Consider the following 21675-nt stretch of genomic DNA (forward strand, 5'->3'; position numbering starts at 1 on the left):
GAATTGAAAAGAATTCATGCCTACAGCACAGGAAGTATATGAGGGGGGAGGGAAGGGCAGAAGAGAGCATGTCTTTTACAGAACAATCTCAGTGATGTTTCACACAAAATTTATCAATGGCTGTAGAAACTACTGGTGAATGTTTGCTAGGAAAGAGAAAAACCTAGTCTTAGGGTCTCATATAATTCGTATCATTAATAACCATTGGAAGTAAGGTGAGACCTGCCAGTCATCACCTTAACCTAATAGCTGTTACACAGCTGGGCTTTAGGTGTGGTGACACAGTAGGAAGCCTAAACCATCATCTGAACTGTTCATGTAGGAGACTGTTGCAAAGCAACTGTTAGAAAAATAGACCCTCTGGCCTGGATTGGCATCCAAGTAATCCACTGCAAATACAGTAGGAGCTGATGAGACTGTCACAGATTATTGGAAACTAAATGTATAGATCTTGACTACATCATGGATTTAAAACGATAGAGGTGACAGGTTTTGGAGGATGAGTAGGGAAGTATGATTATAGACCAATGGTTCTCAGCCTATGGGTTGTGATCTCTTTGGGTGTTAAATGACACCAATTCACAGGGGTTGCCTAAGACCATCAGAAAAACCAGATATTTACATTATGATTTATAACAGTAGCAACAGTTATAACATAGCTACAAAAATAACTTTATGGTTGACAGCCACTACCATGAAGAAGGGTATTAAAGGGACTCTGTATTGGAAAGGTTGAGAACCAGTGAAGTAGACTATATGTATGAATGAATAATGGCCATTCAAAGATGTTCTGTCTTAACTTCAGAGACTATGTCCACCCATGGCCTCTGCTTTAGTTCCTGCATCCAGGTTCCTGTCTGCTTCAGTTTCTGCCCTGACTTCCCTCAGTGATGGATTTATCCTCCATGGTATACAATAAAATAGATCCTTTCATCCAAATTGCTTTTGGTCATGGTGTTGGCCAACAAACAAACGAACACAAAAAAAGCAAACTAGGACAAAGACAGTTACAGATGAGATTAGTAAGGCTGAAGAGGGGGATATTATTCTGAATTATGTGATATATGAAGTCTAACTACATGGACCTGAGAGGAGGAGAACCTTTCCTAGCTGTGCTCAGGGACAGAGATTGTTTTCATAAGGGTTTCTCATTGATATTTGGTTTGGTTGTCAAAGAGCAACAACAACAACAACAACAACAACAACAACAACAACAAAGCTGAAGGTCAGGGGAACACCTAAGAGGTAAGACACGGAAGACAACTGCTATGGTTTTCAAGTGTCTTCTCTACCTCATCCCAAAGAGCTCCCAGGCACAGCAGTCTCATGCTCCCTGGAGGAATCCCTTGTCAGAGATCTACATTCCTAACCAGAGTGCTGAACTTCTGGAAATGAAGCTTTTATACTAGGTATAATTTGTATATATGGTGAGAAGTTAATGTCCTAAGTTAAAAATCTCAACAATACTAACATAAACAGAATTCTTGCACACAGTTTCTACCCTTCTCCTTTCAGACCAAGATATAACAACCTGCCCCCCACAATGATACTGTCATGGTAACTGTGGGAAATGCTTTGACAGGTTCAATCCATGATGACATGCATGCATATTTTCTTCCCTCAGGTTTTCTTTCTGCATGGCAGGATGATTTGTGTGTTGTGTTGTCACTGGACATGAGCACAGAGAAACTATTGTATACAACTGAATTTTTCTAGAGAAAAAAAGGCCAGGGTTCCTAAGCTCTGGGGTAAAGGTCCAGATACCACTGTGCTAAGGGCAGCCTTGCCACCATGTGGACTCACTATCCAGAGGACACAAAAAGCAGCATCTTTTATGGAGTGAATTGGCAGCAAAACACTGAGTTCAAAGAGTTGGTTTCCAATTAGAGGCTAAGATCTTAATCACAGGTCAAGGTAGGTAACTGTTTGATAAGTTCAAGTGTATTATTATGGGAGATGCATTAGGTTAAAAATCCTTATTCCTATTTGACTCATCCCTGTAGAATTTCTATGCAAGGAATTCTGTAAAAGTTCTCTGTAATTAGTTTTATTTTAAGCTGCTATTTTCTTCCCCAGCAGTGCAACTTTTGTTCTTTGGCCTATATTACTAACAATCTATGCAATAAAGAGTTACTTTTAAATTTTCTGGTTAATTTCCAATTTTATCTTTTGACACAGTGTCTCATTCTGTAACCCTGGCTGGCAAGGAATAGGCTATGCAGATAATGCTGGTTTTACATTCATGGCAGCCCTCTACATCAAGTGCTGGGATTACCAAAGCGGGCCACCTGGCCAAATTTCCCATTGAAAAATGTCCAAGTGCAGTGGAAATGGTTATGTCAGCAGCTCTCTGTACTGCACCCTGGACAATTCCTCTACTTCCCACTCTCCAGAAGCCATTGCCTGACAGAAATCTGAGTCTTCAATATGCCTTTCTCTCACAACTGTGGTGTAGCCAGTTTAATGTGTGTCACTCAGCCAACAACGCAAAGAGCAATGATCACACTAGGGACTCTGGTTGGAAAGTGTTGAATTCTGATTTGATCTGGATGGTTCCGAAACCTACTCTAGGTTGTTTCTGGTTTTTGTAAAAGTGTTCAACTGGAGATTTCGGTGGAATATAGGAATCATCAAAGAACCAATCCGTTTTTTATAAATTGAGGTGACTTTATAAAAAAGATCCTTTGATGCATAAAATAAAGGGATGAATCTTTACAAAAAATGTGCTATGCACACGAAACTAGAGCCCTAAGCAGTGCCAAAGAGTAATAAGTTGTGCTAAAATTTGTCAAAACAGTCATGATACATGAGGGTGCTTTCTTCTGTAAGGCATACTCTAGTTTTATAAACTACACATGGAAATACACATAAATAATACTGAATTGGACCTTTCATGGCTTTTTGTAAATATTTTTTCAAAAATTTTATTATACATTTAAGAGATTTAGCACTACATTTAAGAGATTTAGCACATTATTATCTCATAATTGAAAGCTAATTAAGAGCTCTATAACCTATACTTCTAGCAAGGTATGTATGCTTGTATTATAAGGTTACTGTCCTGGGGACAGTAGAGTATTATCGAGGATAGCCCCACACTGCACATCAGCCCCCACTGCACATCAGCCCCCACTGCACATCAGCCCTCCTGTTGCCTTCATCTGAGTGTCTGATACCTTGCATCTTTTAAGTGTGCGTTTGCTTTTCCTTCTTCTTCTTCTTCTTTTTTTTTTTTTTTGTTTAAGACAGAGGTTCATGTGTGTCTTGTTAGCCTCAAACTTGCTAGGTGGCCAACTTTTCTGCCTTTGCCTCCTGAGTGATGGAATCACAAGTGTGCACCACCATGTTCAGTTATTCTGTGCATGCAAGGTAAAGTCAAAACTTAGTTTCTTCAATTCTGTGAATTTTCTGTGGGCGAGACTAGTAGAGGCAATATACTATCTGGAGGCAGTGGTCGGAACCACAGGACCAAAAGTTTTGTTTATTTGTGGGTTTACATCACTTTTCCTTTGACAATACCACTTACCACACTAGGAACAATCTATACACTGCTCACACCTGTGATGGCTGTTCACTGCTCACACCTGTGACACTGATGTTCCGTCTGCTCACCACTCACACTTGTGATGTCTGCTCACACCTGTGACACCCTGAGCTTCTAGCCCGGGTAAGAATGGGAGGCAGGTGGGAGGGGAGGGGAAGGGGAGGACTTGTGGAGGAGATACTCGTGGAGGGGTGTTGGGACCTGAATTGAAGCTAGAAAGCTGAGCTGGGAAGGCATAGGAGGGAGAAAGGACAGTGGGATGACTGGAGGCCATGCCAAGGAGGGTAAAGAAACATGACAGGCTGTGAGCCTAAAGGACTAGTCGTGAAAGTCAAGGAGAGGTAAGTGGTTAGTAGTCCTTCATCACCTGGCAGTGAAGCTCACCCTGCAGGCTCGCTGCTCGACCCTTGCCTGGCTCACCTGCTTGGCCTCCATCACAAGCATCCCACTCCCAGCCATGACCAAGACAGACTATAACAGAAGGTCAGCTTTTAAAAATCTGTTATTAAGATTTCAAACGAGAGAAAAAGAAATAGTATTAAATTCACACCTAGATGGAAATTATTAAATATTTCCCCTGAAATTAGACAAACATACAGTATGAGATAATTAGTGCTTTTAAAAATGAGATGAATGAGATTACGATTCTCAACAGTTGTCTAAAAAAGCTAACATTTTAGAAGTGATATGGGAGGTTTTATTTTACTTTTCACGTATTGTCAGTGTTTTGCTAACAGGAGTTTAGGACTAAAGCTCTGAATTCATCAAACACTGACATTTGTTGCTGAGTTTCTGGGTAATGACCTGTCTCTTCTGTTTAATTTTGAGACTTAAGTCTGCTTTTCACCCTGACCTGTTTGACTGTGCACCCTATCTATCCATGACCTTCATCTTTTTTAATTGAGGGATAAAACAAATTTAACAAAGCATTTTCTACCCTTGCACTTACTTAATATATTCATGAGTCTGATTCATCTTTCCTCCTCTAATTGCATTTTAAAAGTCAGATTAAGCATCTAGAGATAGTGAGACAAGTGTGTGCATTCTACAGAACGATTGGTCAGAGCGAGCTCAAATCTTTCCCACTGCATAACCGCTTTGCCCCTTCAGATGTATTAGAGATTTTCACAGCAGCTACAGTTCACAGAGACCCTTCAATAGCTGTTGCTTACATTATGCTGGGGCCCTTTTAAATTTCAAGTGCAACTTCTCGGAAGATGGTTAATGCTCTACTTTATCCATATCATTTCTATATATGAATATATTTCTAGCTTTGCTTCTTTTGCAATTGTCTAGCCTGAGCCTCATGAAGAAACCTATTAGGGCTAAGAAAGAATAGAGGAAAAACCAAACCCAAACAGAATGAAGCAGCCTAGTTAATGGCAGTCAGTGCTGAGGACTAGAGCCCAGGCCTGTGAGCTTCCAGAGGAAAGCAAGTTCCTGGTTGGTGGCATTCCCCAGTTCTACACTGTGGGCTGCTTATTTGAAGACGAGCTGACTTTTCGTTCATTAACAGTTATTAAGTATATACTGTGTGCTTTGAGGATTCCACAGAAGGCAGACTACAGTGCCATTCGACTCTCTGCTTTTGTTTTGTCTCTTTAAATTAAACCATAGTATGGCCCTCAGACTGAATAAAACCTTAGATATCATTATAGTCAGCCACTGAGCATCGAAACAATATTTTCCTGCAGTTTAATTACCTTGCCTCCAAAATTTATAGCACAATTAAAGAGAAAAAAGCTAACAGTGAATGTGCCGGTCACCTGGTCCTGCAGAAGACGCATGGAAGGTTAGCATCTCGACAACTAAGTCAGTAAAAACACAAAGCGGTGGCTCTCCTCAAGCCTCTCCTTCCTACTCAGAACCACACTATCCTCTACCCAAGAGGAAGCAATTCAGTTTACCTACTTTTTGTTTTTACATTTTATCTTTTTTGCATCTTCCTTTCCTTACCAACAATGGCCATTTCTATTTGCTTTGAACAGACAGAATATTAAGAAGAAAATATAAGAAAAAGTTTTAAAGATAGTATTGGGTTTAATAAACCATTCCTTCCAGACCCATCTGGCTACCTAATGTTTCAAAACTTGCTTACTGGAATAAAGAGAACCCACAAAAATGCAATATATTAAATAAGATACAACAATAAAAAAGCAGTCATGATTCATGTCTGTGATATTTGCAAAAAAAAAAAAAAGCTCTATAAGTTGAGATTATGATAATCAATGAAAATGAGGGAGTAAATCAGAAGTCCCAAAGTGTACATTCTCGGTCCAGTTTAAGCCTGGATGACCACAGTGTGGTGGCTCTGGGGGACAGACCCCCTAGGTTTAAAGCCCAGCTCTGTCACTTGATGGCTGTGTTATGAAGAAGGCTCTTTCCTCATTTTGAGTGGCAATGATAAACACGTTGACTCATGATGTTGCCATATACTGCCAGGCACAGACAATCCTAACTGTTTTCATTATATTATTGGTCTAGAGAATGACGCTATAATTCAAGACTAATCTGTAGGGTTCACACTTATTGTTTGACCTTTATCCTTTGAACTACTCAGAGCCTGGTCTGCCACACTAAAGCTTTCTGAGCTGGCTCAGGGGAATGACTTCTGGAAAGTACAAGGGCCATGAGTGAAAAGAATAGCAGGTCTTGGGGATCTGCTTATGGTCACTGCTGATCTCCCTAAGTCCTAGACAGCAAAACAGCTCTGTCGCTTTTACTTCCTTCAACGCTCTCCTCCTCCTGTTAATTACACTAACCCAGAAGCAGACTCTTAATCAGCGGATAGACAGCTATTATTTCAAAGGATGTGTACACACACGCGCGCGCACACACACACACACACACACGCACACACCATGACAGGCACAAAGACAATGGGCTAGAGAGACTGCTTTTAGCTTTTTGGGAACAAAAGGGTATTAGCTTTTTTCCCCCTCTCTATTAAAGCCCTAGCTTGACCTAGTTTTTTTCTCCGTCTATTCAAAGCTGAACCAGGAAATAATACATCTCATTTTTTTTCAGTTAAAAAACAAGAATAGAAAAAGGCCTCATTTAATAATGAAGAGCGCATAGCCTTTACTCAATGCAAAGGGCACTGGAATCTATATTCATCTGTTCACCAAATAGTCTTCTGAGCTTTAAAAACTAATTATAGGAGGAGAGTAACTTTCCAATCTTTTTGGCTCATGCAGTGCTATATGGTACTCAGTGTGCTAAATCTGGCCCTCTGTCAACTCTGGTATGCTGGAGTATCAGTGAAGGGTCTCTCCTACTTACATGGTTTCAACATCTAATCTAGAAAAAGAATGGGATAGGTTAAAAGGAAAGAACTAGTCACATCTAAATAAAACACACCTGGAAATGTTTTCTCTCATAACAAGGTTAATGTAATCTGCTTGTCAAACTATGTTCACATGCAAAACCATGGACAAGTCTTTCAGGCATGAAATCCAGTAAAGCAAAGCAGACACTGTGACCAAATTGATGAAAAATTGAACTATGGTGCAGAATGGGCTCCGTTTGATGGTAGATCGTTGGAGTACATTAGAGAATGGATATTTTGATCTAGTTATATGGGCATAATCATATATATTTCATTGGTACAAAAATGAGGAAATATATGTACAATTGGATTTTCCTTTGAGTTTAATATGAAGACTAGTCTGACTGAATGACCATAACAAGAGTAAAGAGAGCTAGATCCTTAAATCTAAATCAAAGGTGCCGCCAGAGGCGGGGGCCAGGGGCGGGGGCCGCTCTTTTCCTGGTGCAGCATTCTCTTTTCTGGAATAGAAGTTTCCTTTTACACTGAGCTTCGGAAGGTAAGTAGTCCAGCTGGCTAACAATCTTCTTGCAAGCATGCATTACGATTACGATGAAGTTCTTATGCAGAAACAAGCTGAGAAACCATGAGAAGACAGTTGCCATTTAAAGTAACCTAAAATATCGGTGCAAAAGAAATTAACATCTAGAAATTGTACTTCAACTGCGCGGCTGGTAACACAGTTAACTGATATGCGTAATAAGAAGGAATTTGCTTACTCAGACCACTTGAGAATGTGGTAAAATGATGATTGGACAGTAATTCTGTAAAAGAGTAGCACCTTAAGGCTTGTTTTCTGTATTAAGGTCAGTTGATTATCTCTACTTAAGCTCTAATCAATCCTTCAGTCATTCATTCTCTCTTGCGGTTATCTCATGCTAAAGTCATGAGAATACAATTTCAGTTGAGGAAGGTTTAGGTTACAGGAGAATAAAAATAAAAATTAAGTTTATTTTATTTTTAAAGATGCAGAGGAACCATTACATCAAAGTTTCCAAGGAACATTCCTCTGTGACTTTTGTGTAAGGAAATGTTCTTACACAAAACGCCCTACCCATAAAATAAACAATAAACTATACTTATTATTATAGACAATCTCTTCAGTGAGAGAGCGTGCTGAATGAGTAAATAGGCAACCTGTCAAGTGGGAGAAGACTGGTTTATCTATGACAACCTGGTATATTCCTACAAGTCATTAGGAAACCCACCCTACACACACACACACACACACACACACACACACACACACACACACACACACACAGGCTAATTAAAATTTAGCAGTAGATTTGAAAAAAAAGCATGAAGACCAATAAATGTATTAAAATGCACAAGAAATTGCTCAGCATCATCTGAGAGAAAAGCATACTAAATGCCATCAAATTACCTCAGCACACATAAAGGAACAGCTGACGGACAGATGGAAGATATCCAGCCTTCGTGACACACAGGCCAACAGGAACTCTGAGAGACCACTGTGAGGAAGGAACTTCTAGGCCCACTTTCTTTTTTTAAAAATTTTAAAAGACATTTTAAGTTATGTGTATGTGTGTATTTTGTGTGGGGCTATGTGTGGATTAGGTACCTGTAGAGGCCAGAATAAGATTTCAAATCCTCTGGACCTGGAGGTACAGGTAGTGGGTGCCGGGAACAAAACTTAGGTACTGTGTAAGATCAGTCTGTGTTCTCAATGGTTGGGCCATTGTTTACAGCTCCTTAGGAACACTTTTGAAAACTGATAAGGTGACCCATCGAAATTTGCACACACTATTACCCAGCAATTCAAGTCCTAACATATGCCAAATAGAAATGTACATATATCTCACCAACACTTAGTGTCTTACAGTTTTTCAATTGTAAGAGCTAAGATCAAGAAAAATTTATCTACTTTCAGAGAAAATAAGACATGTAGGATGTGAATACAGTTACATTTATGAACAGTAAATACTTACTATCTGTATGAGTTACTTTCTGTGATAAAATACCACGAGCAACACATGTTGGTTTATGTTGGCTATGGCTGTAGAGGGAGAATTCATGATGGCAGGGAAGGGTAGTGGGAAACCATAAACATGAAGCAGAGGGTGAACTGAAAGGGGGCAATGCTATGTGCTCTTAAAGCCTGTTCCCAGGCTGCACCTTCCTTCTAAACCTCCCCAAACAAGGCCACCAACTGGGGACCACGTATTCAAATACCCGAGTAAATGGAGCACATTCAAACCACCACATTATCTAGAGTTTCCATCTACATTCTGTCAGACACCAGCCTATTGTTTGTTGGATCATAAATTGAAAGAGAAGACAATGGCCACTAACTTAAATTTTGGTCTTTCTTTCTTCTTCCTCTTTCTCCTTCCTCCCCTCTCTTTTTCTTTCTGACCCTGGGTCATATGGTCAGACCAGCATGGAATTTACTATGCACTAAAAGGTAATGAATTCCTGCACTCTTCCCTATCTCCTGAGTGCTGGATTTCAGTTAGGCTTCACTACCTCTTGGTCTTTTCTTTTTTAAAATGCTTTTATTTTATCATACCATCTACTTCTTCACTTGCATAAACAAAAGATAGTAAGAATGAACCTAATTCTGATGTGATAAAATATATTTTACAGAGGTCTAGAGTTACATAAGTGAAAACAGTTTATGGTTGCAAGCCAGATGTAAAAAAAAAACAAAGTGCAGCTTCATCAGATTCCACGGCTTAAATACATTGTACAAAGTCAAATGCTGAGTGATAAAGTTAAGAGTCAAAACAAGCAGGAAACAGTGGGGACAATGTAGTCTGTGTGAACGAATGTGGAAGTCATAGACCATGCTTGCAATGCTGTGATGTAGACATATTCTGAGCAGTTTATCTTACTCTAAGTTTGTCAGGACAGGGTCAGTAAAGCTTTTCTTCTGAATGAATGAATGCGTGAGTGAGCAAATGACTGTATTGTAGCTGTATAATCTGAGACATATTAGCCCAACTTGGCCATGCTTCAGATTGGATTCACAAGTCTTCCTTGCTGACTTTTGAGCCCAAGGCACACTTGGATGGGAAAGGAGAAGGGTGTGTGTGTGTTGGAGTTTTCAAGTTCAAGTAATTGTCTTTTGATCTTTAGATTCAACATTTCATTTAAGAAAGGCTTTGCTGAATATATGGGTTTTCTCCCTACGTCTAGCATACATTAGAAAGTAGGCATTTACCTTATGAAGTCTTCCTCCTCCTCTCTCTTAGGCCTTAGCTGTTTGGGCTGAGCCATGTTAGTCCAGTTTGGCAGTGATTTCAAGAGTCTGCTGATATCATCATCTTTTGCCCAAGATGCACTGATGACAAGTTTCTCTTCTGATTGGACAATGCCTCTGAAAACGGCCACAAAGAAATGCACGTTAGTGTCATATACAGTGAGTGGTTTCAGCTCCTGCTGCATAAGATGTTATGTCATCTCTCACAACACTTCCTATGTCAGAGCAGCAGTGTCCATTCATAGGTCACAGGGCTGAAATGCCACTCCCTGATTTTACTCTCAGTTTCCAACTTGTCGGACATATGAGCTGATTATGTTATCACAATATTATCATTATACCCTAAGCTTATATCGATCGTCCATCTTATAACTGTTACTAACTTATAGTGAACACAAATGTGCAGGAGTTTGGGTTGGACTTTTCAAGAAATGTTTAAACAACAGAGAGTAGTGCAATAATACTTTTAAAATGCTGTTTGAATGGAGCAGCAGTGGTGGCTGACGGATGCCATAAGTGTTACTACAGACTGTCCTCTAACTTTCTCAATTTACGCTACCATTAGTTCTTCTTGAAGGTAGCTTTTGTGCGACGGACACTCCTCTATTCAAAGCTAACCACCATCATAAAGAAAGCCTGTGTCCCAAATGTCAGGCAGGAAAAGCCGTCAATGATAGCAAACTCCACTGGGCTTTGACTGGTGACCTGGACTTGACAGGCTTCTAGTCCTTTAATAGGGCCCATGGGTTCACTATTAACGCTGCCCTTACTAGAATGTACCTGAAAAGTCACCTTAAATGTTCAATTTCAACTTAATTAAAAAGCCCATCTTTCTACCCAACATTTCTGCCACCATAGCTGATTTTAAGGGTCTAAAAATTCTCATCAGCAGTACTTCCTAACAGAAGTGACATTTACTTATGGAATGTTAATGAAGTGGACCTTCTTCTGATGATGACCAAGTCTCCAGTCTCTGGAGGCTTCCCACATCACAGGCAAGGCTATATTCAGGTGCTAAGAATTAAACCATACATTTTCAAATAAATATAAATGGTACCTATAAGGAAAGAGCCTTGACTCAACAGACAGTTCAATAAGCATAGACAAGAAACGATGAGGCCAACAAATCTTTACTCATTGCAGCCTGACCCGAGGTACCATGGTTTCATATTGCAATAATACTGCCCTGGCTCTTTTTTCAAAAGCTAGAAGAGGAGAAATATGGGTGATTGCTAGCATTTTTCTAGCTCGCTTCAAGCAAATGTTGTCTGAGAGAAACTGGTCTGAGATATAACCTAAGGACAGCAGCGTCTTCTTCCTGTTCTTTCACAGGAGTGTCATGGGCAACCCTTAGGCTTGCTTCTCTTTTTATTCCCTTGCATTTTCTTACAATCCCGCTTTTATAATCTTATACTTGCAAATCTTACAGTATGATACCACTTCAGATTTATAACACCCATTGCAGCAAGCCCTCAATGTTCTTGGGCTCTCTGAAAATGTGTCTCTGTGGGGGTCATTTAAAACCTTTGTCTTATAGATCCCCATTGCTTACTTCTCCATCCTCTCTGTCTCACAGAGCACGTAGGGCACATCACACACTTAAAACGATCTCTTCAGCAGGTGTATCCAAATATATAATATATATGAGTATTATTCAAATACATCTTCATTCGTTTCTAGTTACCCCTCCATTTAGACTCTTGAGAATACTACATTATTCCTGCTTATTCCTTTTATATTTTACACATTTCTCACCATAGTGCATTTGCTTAGTTTGTTAGTTTCCTAAATAATGCATAAATGATTTTTCTTCCTTGTCCCAGAATTCCTATCATCTAAAGCTCTACTGTTCTCTTTAAAAACGTTCCAGCAAATGATCGCGCTGAGAGCCTGAGTTTCCTGGTTGCACGCGTGGCTGAAACCCGCCCTTGTATTAAGTTCTTACAGAAGAAGCCTTCACCTTTTGTTGTTGTAGACAGTGCTATCATCTCTTCCTTTTTTGCCTCTCCCTGTGTGCTGACACCTTTCTGGTCCCTTCAGTGTCAGTCTTTACTTGTTTCTGGGGTTTTAATTACTTCTTCATTCAGGGACTCCGGAGAAGACTTTTTGAGTTTGATTACCAATTAGAAGTCTTTTTAAAGCTAAAGAAGACTTCTCTCCCATTTTGTATATGTTAGGAGCAGGAAAAGGGCTTCCTAAATCTATTTAATCTATTTTTGACAGGTAGTTAACACTTAGTCTTAAGCCAACTGGTCCTCAAGCCAACATTCCAGTGATGTTGATTTGCATGTCTTAATCTTAAGGCTCTTTGACTGTTCTGAGGCTTGTAATATTTAAATCCCCCTCTCTTTTCTACTTCTGCTTTTCCTTTTTACATCAATCCTCCTGGTCCGACTCTTGTCACCTGAACCCACTTGGGAGCCAATGTGATGGCTCTTCTGGGCTGAGTCCCACAGGCCTGTGCATTTCACACTTGGGCAATCTGGTCTTCTGGCCAGACTGATGACTCCTCCTTCATTCAAATCTCCAGGGAAGCATCAATTCTCACTCTTGTTCTTATATTTGAAAGGTTAACTAGAGAGCTCTTAATGGACAGTTTCACCAGCATTTCAAAGTAAAATGAATCAAAAGGAATTCCGTCATTTCCCTTTCTCCTTCCCACTAGATACCTGGCATCCCTTATTCTAGCCATCCTATAATTCAACTGGGAATACAGTCTCCTTAATCACCAACAGTGACCACATCCTGTCAATTCTGTCTTTTTAATATCTTCCGAATAGTTATTCCCTTTCCAGATTCACTGCCATTAATTGGCATTTAAACCCTAATCATTTCTTGTGTGGACTTGGCAGTGACTTGGTACCTGGGCTTCTTGCCTGGAGTTCTGAGAAGAGTCATCTCTGTAAATAAGATACAGTGAGGAAAGAGTCCTTTCCTCAGAACTCTTTAAAGACTCCTGCATGTAGAACAGAACCAGACAGCAGTGTGTGAACATCACCTGCGCAGCAACAGCTCTTTTGTCCCTATTTCATCAACTCCAGGTCATTCTCCTGTGGAAGTTAGCCATATATTTCATCTAGAAGGACAGGTCTAGCGATTTAAAGTGGGTATTAGGTTTCAAACCTGGGACAAATGGCTGAAGTATCCATTTAACACACCAAAGCAGACACTGGTTCCTAGGTTCTCCCTGCATCCCTCAGTCCCTACCTGTTACAGGGTCCTCCTGGCTGGCACTCCTATCCCAACCCTAAACTTCTCTAGCCCAGCATTCTGAGCTGGTCTTCCCTATATAATCAAACCATTTTGGTTACTGGCTCTCTTTGTACCTTTGGACCTCCTGGCTGCTTCACCTGGTTTCCCTGTTCGTCTCTTCTCTCACCGATCTCTGCACCATGGCCCAGCTAAGACTGGTCATGTCCACTCTGGACTCTCCCAGATGTTCTGTCTCTGCCTCTGGTTGTGCTTCCCCACATACCTATAATAATCTTTCTCCTCCACCATACCTAGGAGCAGTCATGTCCTTTCCTCCCTCCCCGCCTTTCCTTCCTTCCTTCCTTCCTTCCTTCCTTCCTTCCTTCCTTCCTTCTCAGTGGAATGTATTGTTTCTCCCATTTTTATCTACCACATCCTCTTTGTATGTTTTTACTCATCAAAGGTTACTTTGGTTCCTTCTTTCCTATTTATGTTTGTGTGTGTGTGTGTGCGTGTGTGTGTGTGTGTGTGTGTGTGTGTGTGTCCAACTCTGCCTATGCTAGAGTTTTTGGCCTTTACTGGACACTAGAATCACTTAAGGGAGCTCTTAAATCAAACCTAACCAAACCAAACCAAACCAAACCAAACCAAACCAAACCAAACCAAACCAAACCAAACCAAACCAAATAAAAAACTGGATGCACAGGCCATACCTAAGACTACACAAATCAGAATTTGGGTCAGGGAGTAGCATGAAGTATACAATCTGTAAATTTCTTAGGTTATCCAAACCAAGCAATAAATATCTCTCCTCATTGCTGCTTTGTTTTGTTTTGTATTGTTTTTACCCTCCCTCCCCTCCTTTGTTCTCCCTCTCTCTGTGTCTGTGTCTCTCCTCTCAACAGAGGAAAAGTCCTCCCACAGAAAACAAGTGAAACAGGAGCAACTGTTGACAAGCCTGGCCCTGCATTCCGTCCTCCTCAGTGGTCTATTGTGTGGAAAACCTCCTCAAGGTTTGGTTTTTCTAGGAGGAGTTTGCTGACTATGACAGCACATGGTGAGAAGACACAAAGATTTTATAAGGTCTGCCTACCAGGCAGTTAGCACCCCATTGTTCACAGTGAGGTTGGCAGAATATGGCCTGTGGGTACCACCTGCCCACCAGTTTGTCACTTTATGTCCTAGAAGCCATCTAAAGTTAGCTGCTTTAAATGGATTCTAAAAGAATTAAAGAATAATACTTTGTAATGTTGGCAAGTTATATAAAGTAAATGTCAGTGTCATATCAGAAGGAACCTTGGCTGAAGGGTTCTTGTCCCTTTAGAGCACCATTACAGGTCAAATGCTGCTTTGTAAGTTAGAAAGCTCAAGCTGAACTCACTTCTTAAATCCTGAGCCAAAGCTAGCCTGTCCCAGGGTTCAGGAAAGTGATCGAGCCCATACCTGTGAGACAGTACTATGCATTTCAGAGGGGGTATGACTACAATATTCTATTTTAGTACTTCATGAAACAAAAGAAATATTAGCTAAGGTGTTCACTGTGTTAAAGGTACCCAGACAATTTACTTAGGTCCCTTAAAAACACTGCTATGCTTAAAAAGCTCAACAATATATTATTATTTGATGTTATTTTATTAAGAAATGATACTGGTAATTAATCAAAATGTTAATATACAGTGCTCTCAGTAGATAGTATATTAATTTATATTGGAACAAAGATAAAGCCAAAAAAAAAACCAGTTTTAAAAACACTAATCTGAAATACTGACTTCCTGTAGGAAATAATTACCCTAGAGGAAAATTTTCATTCAAATGGCAACATATCTAAACAGCTTCAAAAAAGGATCCCAACATTCCCCAAAATAATTCTGTAGGAGGAATGGGGTTAATCATTCCACCCGGAACCATAATCTACCAATTAATTCACAGCTCAATGGATAACAGACAGAGCCATCTGTTTAACTATTTGTACCCTTCCCAGAGGGAAGAGGAAAATAGGCGTGTCTCTTGAAACAGGTGATGGGTTGCCATGAGAAAGTCTACCCTCAAGACGTGGCTGTGGATTTCATTCAGAAAACATCTGCTGATGTCAACTGGCTTCCTCCCTGGAACAGTTGGGAGGTGCAAGTGTGTACAGTCCCCAGACACAGCTGGGTGCTGAGGCTTTCCCTGGGTAAACAACCAGGGGCAGGTGGGGATAATTGGATTCAACTGTTTTGTGACAGCTAGGGCATGATGCTTACTTCCCCAGACTGAACCTTTCAGATACTTCGAAAGCTGGAAGCCAAGCTGCCGTGAGTCCAGTTTATAGACTAGGAATGTCTGAGTGTACATCAGACCAAACTAGTGTGTGATGCCTAACAAACACGTAATAGTGATAGCGAGGGAAGCAAAACAACAGTTCTAAAATACTGGCATTTGATAGGTTCTGGGAGAGCAGATATCGGCAGGGGTCCTCCAGTGGACAGCTCCAAATCTATGGTAACACAGCCTGGTTAAACTCAGTGGGTCACCAAGCAAAACCAACAGACATGAATGTGAGAGAGGGATTTTTGGGAGTAAGTGTGGGGGAGTTGATAGGGATGGGGGAGGGTGGAGGTTGAGTGATCAGTGTGCCCTACATACCAAGTATCTAAGAATAAATACAGTTAACTGTAAAAAGAAAAGGAGATGGGGAAGAGAAAGATGAAAAGAAGGAAGAGAATGATAATAAGATGGGCCACAATTCTTTGGAAAAGACAGAAATCCACGTGGGCCTTTATAGGTGGGCGTGTTTTAGTTGAGGTTATTATTGCTGTGATGGAACACCACGACCAAAAGCAACTTGGAGAGAGAAGGGTTTATTTCACTCACAGTTTCATAGAATAGGCAAGTATCCAAAGGAGTGAGGGCAGGAACCTGAGGCAGGAGTGATGCAGACGCCATGGAGGGATGCTTACTGTCTTGCTCCCCACGGCTTGCTCAGCCTGATTTCTTTCTTTCTTTCTTTCTTTCTTTCTTTCTTTCTTTCTTTCTTTCTTTCTTTCTTTCTTTCTTTCTTTCTTTCCTTCCTTCCTTCCTTCCTTCCTTCCTTCCTTCCTTCCTCCCTTCCTTCCTTTCTTTCTCTTTCGATAATAAATAATTTTTATAAAGTTTCTTATTCAAGGGGTTGGGGATACAGCTCAGTTGGAAGAATGCTTGCCTAGTTTTCAGGAAACCCTAGGTTCCATCTGCAGCACTACCTAACTCCAGGCCTCGTAGCGCTTGCCTGTTATCACAGCACCAAGGAAGCAAAAGCAACACCAGAAGTTCAGGATTATTCCCTGCTATAATATCAATATCAGTCAAAATAAAGCTTCAAGCCAACAGTCAAATTCCTCAAAGCCTAAAGTGGAACAAAATAGTCACTTCTTCACAACAGTCCTTCTACTATTCAAATGCAGTCTTTATTACACACCAAGTCTTCTCAACCTGATAGAACAGTGAGCTCCAGGCCCCAGAAAGTCTTCTCTGTTCCCTGTTATCTTCAGTTGCTTCCATCATGGCTTCTACAGTACTGTTCTACAGGACTTGAGGTCATGTTTAAACTGTTCAGGACAGTACTTGCTGCCACTTGTGCACTGAGTGCTAGAAGGGCTGGTGGTGTGATTGAGGAACTGAGTTTTGAAGCTGGCGACAACCACACTGAACAACTCAGCCATGCTTTCACATCCCTTCTCCCTATTGATCATTCTTCCTTAGAATGCATTCATGCTTGTCAGCATCCCTCAGATGCCCGGTACCTACAGAGTAACAATAGGACTTTTAGAATAAAGACGTATTTGGCAGCACCTGGATAATATTTCTGTTCTCCAAAATGGATTTTTTAAGCTTCCTTGGAGTAAAAATATTAGAGATCACCAGAACTAGTATTTTATCAGAAATCCTATTCACTTTGTATAACTATATATTTTAACCACTATAGAATTTGATACTTGTTTGTGCCCAGCAGTATAGGTACTCCAGATTTTCATGTTCGAACCTGTTCCAAAGTAGTCTACAATCAACCTTCTCAACTCTGTGGTATTTACAGACGTGGCAGCACTACTGACCTGCAGGTGCTCCTTTACAGTTTGCAAGGCACTTTTGCATCCAATGTATTTAATCTGATCCTGACATTAGCCTTGTAAAGTAGACAAGATGTGAATCAGCCTGCCTTCTTACAGAACCAAGGGTCACTGGCCAAAGGGTGGCCCCACCCACTATCCTCTGGACCCTCCCCCACCACTCATGGATTAAGAAATGCCTACAGGTTATCTTATATAGAAGCATTGTCTCAACTGAGGGTCCCTCCTCTCTGATAGCTCTAGCGTAGGTCAAGCTGACATAAAACTAGCCACACAGGGTGACATAAAGCCACACAGGGTGGCTACTTCTTCCAGAAGACACCATTGCGTGCAGGCCATGGAAACAGGTAAAGGGGCTCCAGGGAAGGAGGGCTTGGATCTGAGTATCTGCAAAGGTAGTAACTCTTGGAGATAATTTAAGAACAATCCTTAAATAGCTAAGTTTGCAAGATAATGTTCATAATTGACATTTTAAGAAAAAGAATTACATTGTAGCATAGGCAGCAGGGCAAAATGAATGTGAAATGTGCTTCAACTGTCGGTGTTCAGATTTTTCCTTTGGCAAACAAATTTACGTACATTCTATGTTTGAATATCCTTAATATGTTTATTGAAGAACAGACTAAACTTAACTTTCCATGTCTTCTTATTGCACTTAGGTAAAATCCAAACCTCTAGTTTAAGATCCTTTATCAATCCTGGTTATACACTAAAATTCCAGGAAAACTTTTAATGATATCTACTAAGTTCAGTCAGAACCTGGGCCCAGAAGTACTTAACAGCATTCTATGGTGCAGCCAGAAACGCCTGTGGGAGGAACTGAGCCAAGCAGGCCCAGTCACAATGCTGGCACATGAACCACTGACACTTCCTCCTGGAGCCAACCTAGAATCTGCTGGGATGGCTAGAGACCTCTGACACTGGATTAAGAAATGGAGCAAGCCAGTGAGAGGGAGACAGCACCACATCTGGCTACTTGAGATGCCAATGAGATGCTGGAGGCGGGGTGTAAAGGTTTGCCCAGTTCCTGCAATAAACAAGTCTGCTTTTGCCATTTGCCTGACCCCAGAGTCTGTGTCACTGACTCTGTCTTCTTACCTCTACCCCTAAGGATCTTGGTTGGGGTCATAAGCAACAGAAGCTGGGACCCCTGCTCCCATCTGTTTCTTCACACTTCTGTCTCTGCCCGGTGTGTTATTTCCCCTTCTTCCCATCCTTCTCAATCGAATCCAAGCATCACATCCCCAGTGGGGTCTTATTGCTCCTTACCCAGAAAACATGTTTTTAAAAAAATCATCCTTCTATTACCAAAATCCACTTTTCTTCTTTGTCACATGATCATTATCTGTCTCCTTCCATTAGAATGAAAAGGCTTGATTGCCTAACCGATTAATTTCTTGAAGTTTAGCCTGCAGTAAACCCCTGCATATACAATTTTTATATTCTCAGTTGACAAACTATAATTGTAAACACAGACTACAAAGTAATGTTATGATTCATGAATATAACATGAAGCAAACTATCACATCCACCATCAAGGACATCATTTTTCTGAGGAGTGCATGTGAAGCTTAGTCCTTATCATTTACTAGATTCCCCACAGTGTGCAATACACTCCAACAAGGGTAGGGAAGCCTTACTTTTCTTCTCATTGAGGCTGTGTACCGGTTATCATCACTACTCTGACTTCTCCCCCGACCATCTGGTGACTCCCATCCCACCCTCTTCTCCTAGACTTGAGGAAATGTCTCTGTGTCTGGCGTATTGTACTCAGTATAGTATTTGTCTATTCCATCTGTGTTGTCATAAATGGCAAATTTCTTTTTAAAAGGCTAAATAGAAACCCCTTGTGGATGTGCACCACATTTTCTTTTCCATTCATCCGTTGATGGACACTTGGGTTGATTCCATAGCTTGGCTATGTAAACAGTGTTTTATTGAACAAGGGACTGCAGACATCTTTTTGACATACTAATTTTAACTAGGGGAGTAAACATCCAGAAGTGGGATTGCTAGATACAATTTTATGTGTAGTTTTTGATTAGCTCCATTTTGCTTTTTCCACAAGACAAGATGAGTTATACTCTTGGCAACAAGGTATAGGTGATTTCTTCTTTCTACATACCAACTAGCAGCTAAGTTTTGACTTTTTGGTAACAGTCACAATAACTAGTATGAGGAGATATTCCATTATTTTAAATTTGCACTTATTAAATAGTGATTCTAAAAATATCTGTTGGCCATTTATACATCTTTTGGGAAATTATGATTCACCCCTCTTAGTAGCTTTTATTTTGTTTTGTTGTATTTGGTACAGGATTTGAACCTAGGGCCTTTAACAAGCTAAGTATACACCCAAATTGTACCCTCACACTCTTTATCTGCTGCTAGTGATATCTGTTGTTTGGTTATTGTTATTGTTTTTAAATATGGAGCTAAGTTTCCTACATGGTTTTCTACCAACTACTAATGAAATGTATGGCTTGGAAATACTTTCTCCCAAGTGTAGGTTGGCTCCTCACTCCTTAATTTCAGTGTGCAGAACTTTTTGTAAATGTATTCTCATTTGTCTTTTTTTTTTTTTTTTTTTTTTTTTTTTTTCCTACTTTGGAGGAAAATCTAAAACCTAATCTGGAAAACCTCTTTGCTATAGCAATGCCACGGAGCTGTGGTCTGTACGCTGTGGCTTTGTGTGTCATGTGAAGGGTTTGACCACCTGCACTGTATGTGGTGTGGATCCAGCACCTCCTCTGCTATGCACGCTTCCCCCACACCACACCGCTGGAGATAGTCGTATCCTCCCAATATGAATTCTTGGCACTTGTGTCAAAACTCAATTAACTGCATACGCATGAGTGCATTTCTGGGCTCTCAATTCTTTTCTTCTGGTCAATGAGTCTGTTTTTATGTCAGCACTGTGGTGTTTTAATTACTATCACTTTGTAGCTTAGATTGAAATCAGGTAGAGCAATGTTTCCAGTTTTGTTCTTTTAGCTCATGAATATCTTGGTTATTTTTGGTTTTACTTTTATATTTCCACATGAATTTGAGGTTTAAAAAATATTTCTACAAAAATATATAGTAAGGGCTGGGACTATATATACAAAAATATATCGGAGCACTCACATATGGCTGTGAACTCCAAGATTGAAATAGGTGGATTCCAGAAACTCGCTGGCTTGCCAGGGAAGCCAAAATGGTGAGCTTTCAGGGTCAGTGAGAGACCCTGTCTCCAGGCAATAGGTGGAGGATACAGATGAAAACAAGGACATCTTATTCGACATCCATGACCATGGGTGAATGAATTAACATACTCATTTACACATAGCAAACAACACACACACACAGACACACCAACACTTGGATTTTGAAAGGCATTGCACTGAATCTGTACGTTACTTTGGGTAGTAAGGCCATTTTGTCATTTTCACAAAATGAATCCTTTCCACCAATGTGGGTCATTTGTGCCATCTTCCGTTTCTCCCATTCACACTACCCCATTTGTTCTGTTCAGTTGGTAGGGTTTTCATCTCCTCGGTTACATGGATTCCTAAGTGTTCTTTGTAGTCTTTGTAAATGGACTGTCCTCCCGATTCACTTTCATTATGCTCATTCTGGGCATATGGAAGCGTGGCTGACTTCTGTTCTCTGCGACCTTACTGGATTCTCTTAGTGGTCTAGTGGTTTGTATTGGTAGGCTCTTCAGGGTCTATTGTCTGTCAGTGTCACTGACCATACCATTAGCAGAATGCAGCAATTTTACTTCTTCCTGTTCTTTCTTTCTTTTGCTTATTTGCCCAGCATCTCGTCCTGCTCGGATCTTTGAGGAAAGGATTTTAATTTTTACCACTGTATATAACGGTAACTGTGGATTTACTGTATATGGCTTTAACTGTGTTAAGGTATATTCCCTCCACAACACAGCTGTTGTATTTTCAAAAAGAAGGAACCTGAATTTCGTCAGACATTCTCTTTGCATCTAATGAGGTGGTCACATGGCTTCTGTCCTCCACTCTGTTATTATGATGCATCATAATTATTGATTTATGGATGCTGATGTGTCTCTGCATTCTGGGGATAAACCCCATTCAACCATGGGGAATGGTCCTTTTAATGTGCTGCTGAATTTGATTTGCTAGTACTTTGTTGAGAAATCTTATATCTGTTAAAAAGGTTGGCCTGTAGTTTTCCTATCATATGATATCCTTGCCTAGCTTTGGTACTAGGGCCTTGGTAACTGTTGAATTAAAAAAAGTAACTGATTTAATGATGGAATGATATATTTACAGTATAAACACCA

The 21675-nt window shown here is 40.4% G+C and overlaps 1 protein-coding gene across 1 annotated transcript in view; it reads right to left on the reverse strand.

Moving 5' to 3' along the window:
* Exoc4 (exocyst complex component 4) overlaps positions 1-21675 on the reverse strand; it is a 725423-nt gene that overhangs the window by 119147 nt on the left and 584601 nt on the right. The window contains exon 13 of the mRNA XM_032906792.1: positions 10060-10215. Within this exon, the coding sequence (XP_032762683.1) occupies positions 10060-10215 (156 nt within the window). The remainder of the gene's footprint in view (positions 1-10059; positions 10216-21675) is intronic.

This window comes from Rattus rattus, chromosome 6, assembly GCF_011064425.1.
Source record: "Rattus rattus isolate New Zealand chromosome 6, Rrattus_CSIRO_v1, whole genome shotgun sequence".
In the NCBI taxonomy this organism is placed as follows: Eukaryota; Metazoa; Chordata; class Mammalia; order Rodentia; family Muridae; genus Rattus; species Rattus rattus.